At 38.5% G+C, this 1,600-nt stretch overlaps 1 protein-coding gene across 1 annotated transcript; it reads right to left on the bottom strand.

Moving 5' to 3' along the window:
* Nucleotides 1–159: 159 nt before the first annotated feature.
* Nucleotides 160–1,597, bottom strand: LOC107579793 (paired box protein Pax-6-like; the record flags this gene model as incomplete). Its single annotated transcript, XM_016265588.1, has 4 exons — nucleotides 160–432; nucleotides 763–919; nucleotides 1,049–1,131; nucleotides 1,579–1,597. Coding segments are annotated over 4 exons (375 nt in total), but the record flags the coding sequence as incomplete, so codon positions are not given.
* Nucleotides 1,598–1,600: the final 3 nt, after the last annotated feature.

The following is a 1,600-nucleotide window of genomic DNA, read 5'->3' as shown; positions in this document are numbered from 1 at the left end:
TGTGAGATTTGTAAACAGAACCTGTACACAACCCGGTGGCTCGTGCCTGACTAGAGCTTTAAATTGATATTTCACCCCAAAATTAAATATCATTAGTAGTCATTATTTTCCCCTCTCGCGGCGTTCAAAACCTGTATGACTTTCTTAAGTGGAGCTCGAAGTTATTTTGAAGAATGTTGGTAGGCATTTGCAACATCAAACTTTTGCTTTTGCGCGCCACTAGGTGTCAGTATTATCAGTCAAAGCTAAAATTACTGGGTACATTATTCAGTACTGATGTAGAATTACATGTCCATTTGGTCAGACATCTTGCCTATCAAGATAATATGGTATACAGCAAGGAAAGGTCATCATGATTTACCTGCATACTGGAGAAGACAGACAGAGAGCTATAGCCTGAGAGAGACGAATCACTCCGACTGTGCATTGAGCCTTATATGAGAGAACACAAGAGGATAGTAACAGTAACAACAACAATTATTATTACTACTACTACTTCTACTACTACAACTTATCACTGCTTTAGCGTTTATGGATGCTTTGGTAATACTGTATGTAACAATCATGGCAATACAGAACTTTGAATTGATATTTGATTTGAGGAGTTTGAAGAAAGAGTAGTAACAAACAGTTCAAAGTGAACAAACACCAAATTATTATGCATGAAAACAGGAGGGAAAGTAGTGGAGAAATCTATCGGTCAGTTATTTAGCAAAGCTGTACTTGTTCTAATATTGTGAAGTAAAAATAAAAAAGACGTACCGGAGCTGTTGCTGTGATGGGAGTGATATACAGGGGAGGTAAAGGACGTGCTCAGGGGTGTATGTGTCTGAGAACAGGAACTGGTGCCCCCTGATCTCCTCTGGTTTCTCAGCTTTTCCTCTCTTCTCCACTTAGCTCTCCGATTGGAGAACCATACCTGTCAATCACCCAATATGGGCCAGTGCATAATGGACAGTGTCTTTATGTATTGTTTAAAGGCACTTCAGCATTAACACCATAACATCTCAAAGAGGATCATTCAAATATTTTACAAAGCCAGTATCACCTGAATTCTGGCCTCTGGAAGATCAATCTTTGCAGCCAGTCTCTCTCTAGCAAATACATCTGGGTAATGAGTCCTTTCAAACTCTGGAAAACAGATTTAACAGAAGACCAAACATTTAATACAAGCAGAATTGCGCATTTTTATTTTTGAAGGGATAGTTTAACCCAAAAATGAGAATGTTGTCATGTAGTTCCAAACCAGCGTGACATTCTACTGTTGAACTGATTTTGGACCCCATTGACTTTCATTGTATGGACAAAAAAACGCAGACATTTTTCAAAATATCTTCTTTTGTGTTCCACAGAAGAAAAACATTATTCAGGTTTGAAACAACATGAGGATGAGAAAAAAATGTATGCAAAATGTGTAATGTACATGAAAGTATAAGAAAAGGAATGTGGCAGAATATGAAAAAGATCCGTCTTTCCCAAACGCAAACAGCAAAAACAATCCCACACAAATACATCCTCTCTAGGACTGAGATTATTTTGCATGGAAAGCTCAGTCCGAGCCAGCGCTTTGAGTCACACCTTTCTCCAGGGCATCTATCTG

The sequence above is a fragment of the Sinocyclocheilus grahami genome, unplaced genomic scaffold, assembly GCF_001515645.1.
Source record: "Sinocyclocheilus grahami isolate Dianchi unplaced genomic scaffold, SAMN03320097.WGS_v1.1 scaffold20255.1, whole genome shotgun sequence".
Lineage (NCBI taxonomy): Eukaryota > Metazoa > Chordata > Actinopteri > Cypriniformes > Cyprinidae > Sinocyclocheilus > Sinocyclocheilus grahami.
The sequence above is the reverse complement of the archived record's forward strand: the minus strand, read 5'-3'. Positions and strand labels throughout refer to the sequence as shown.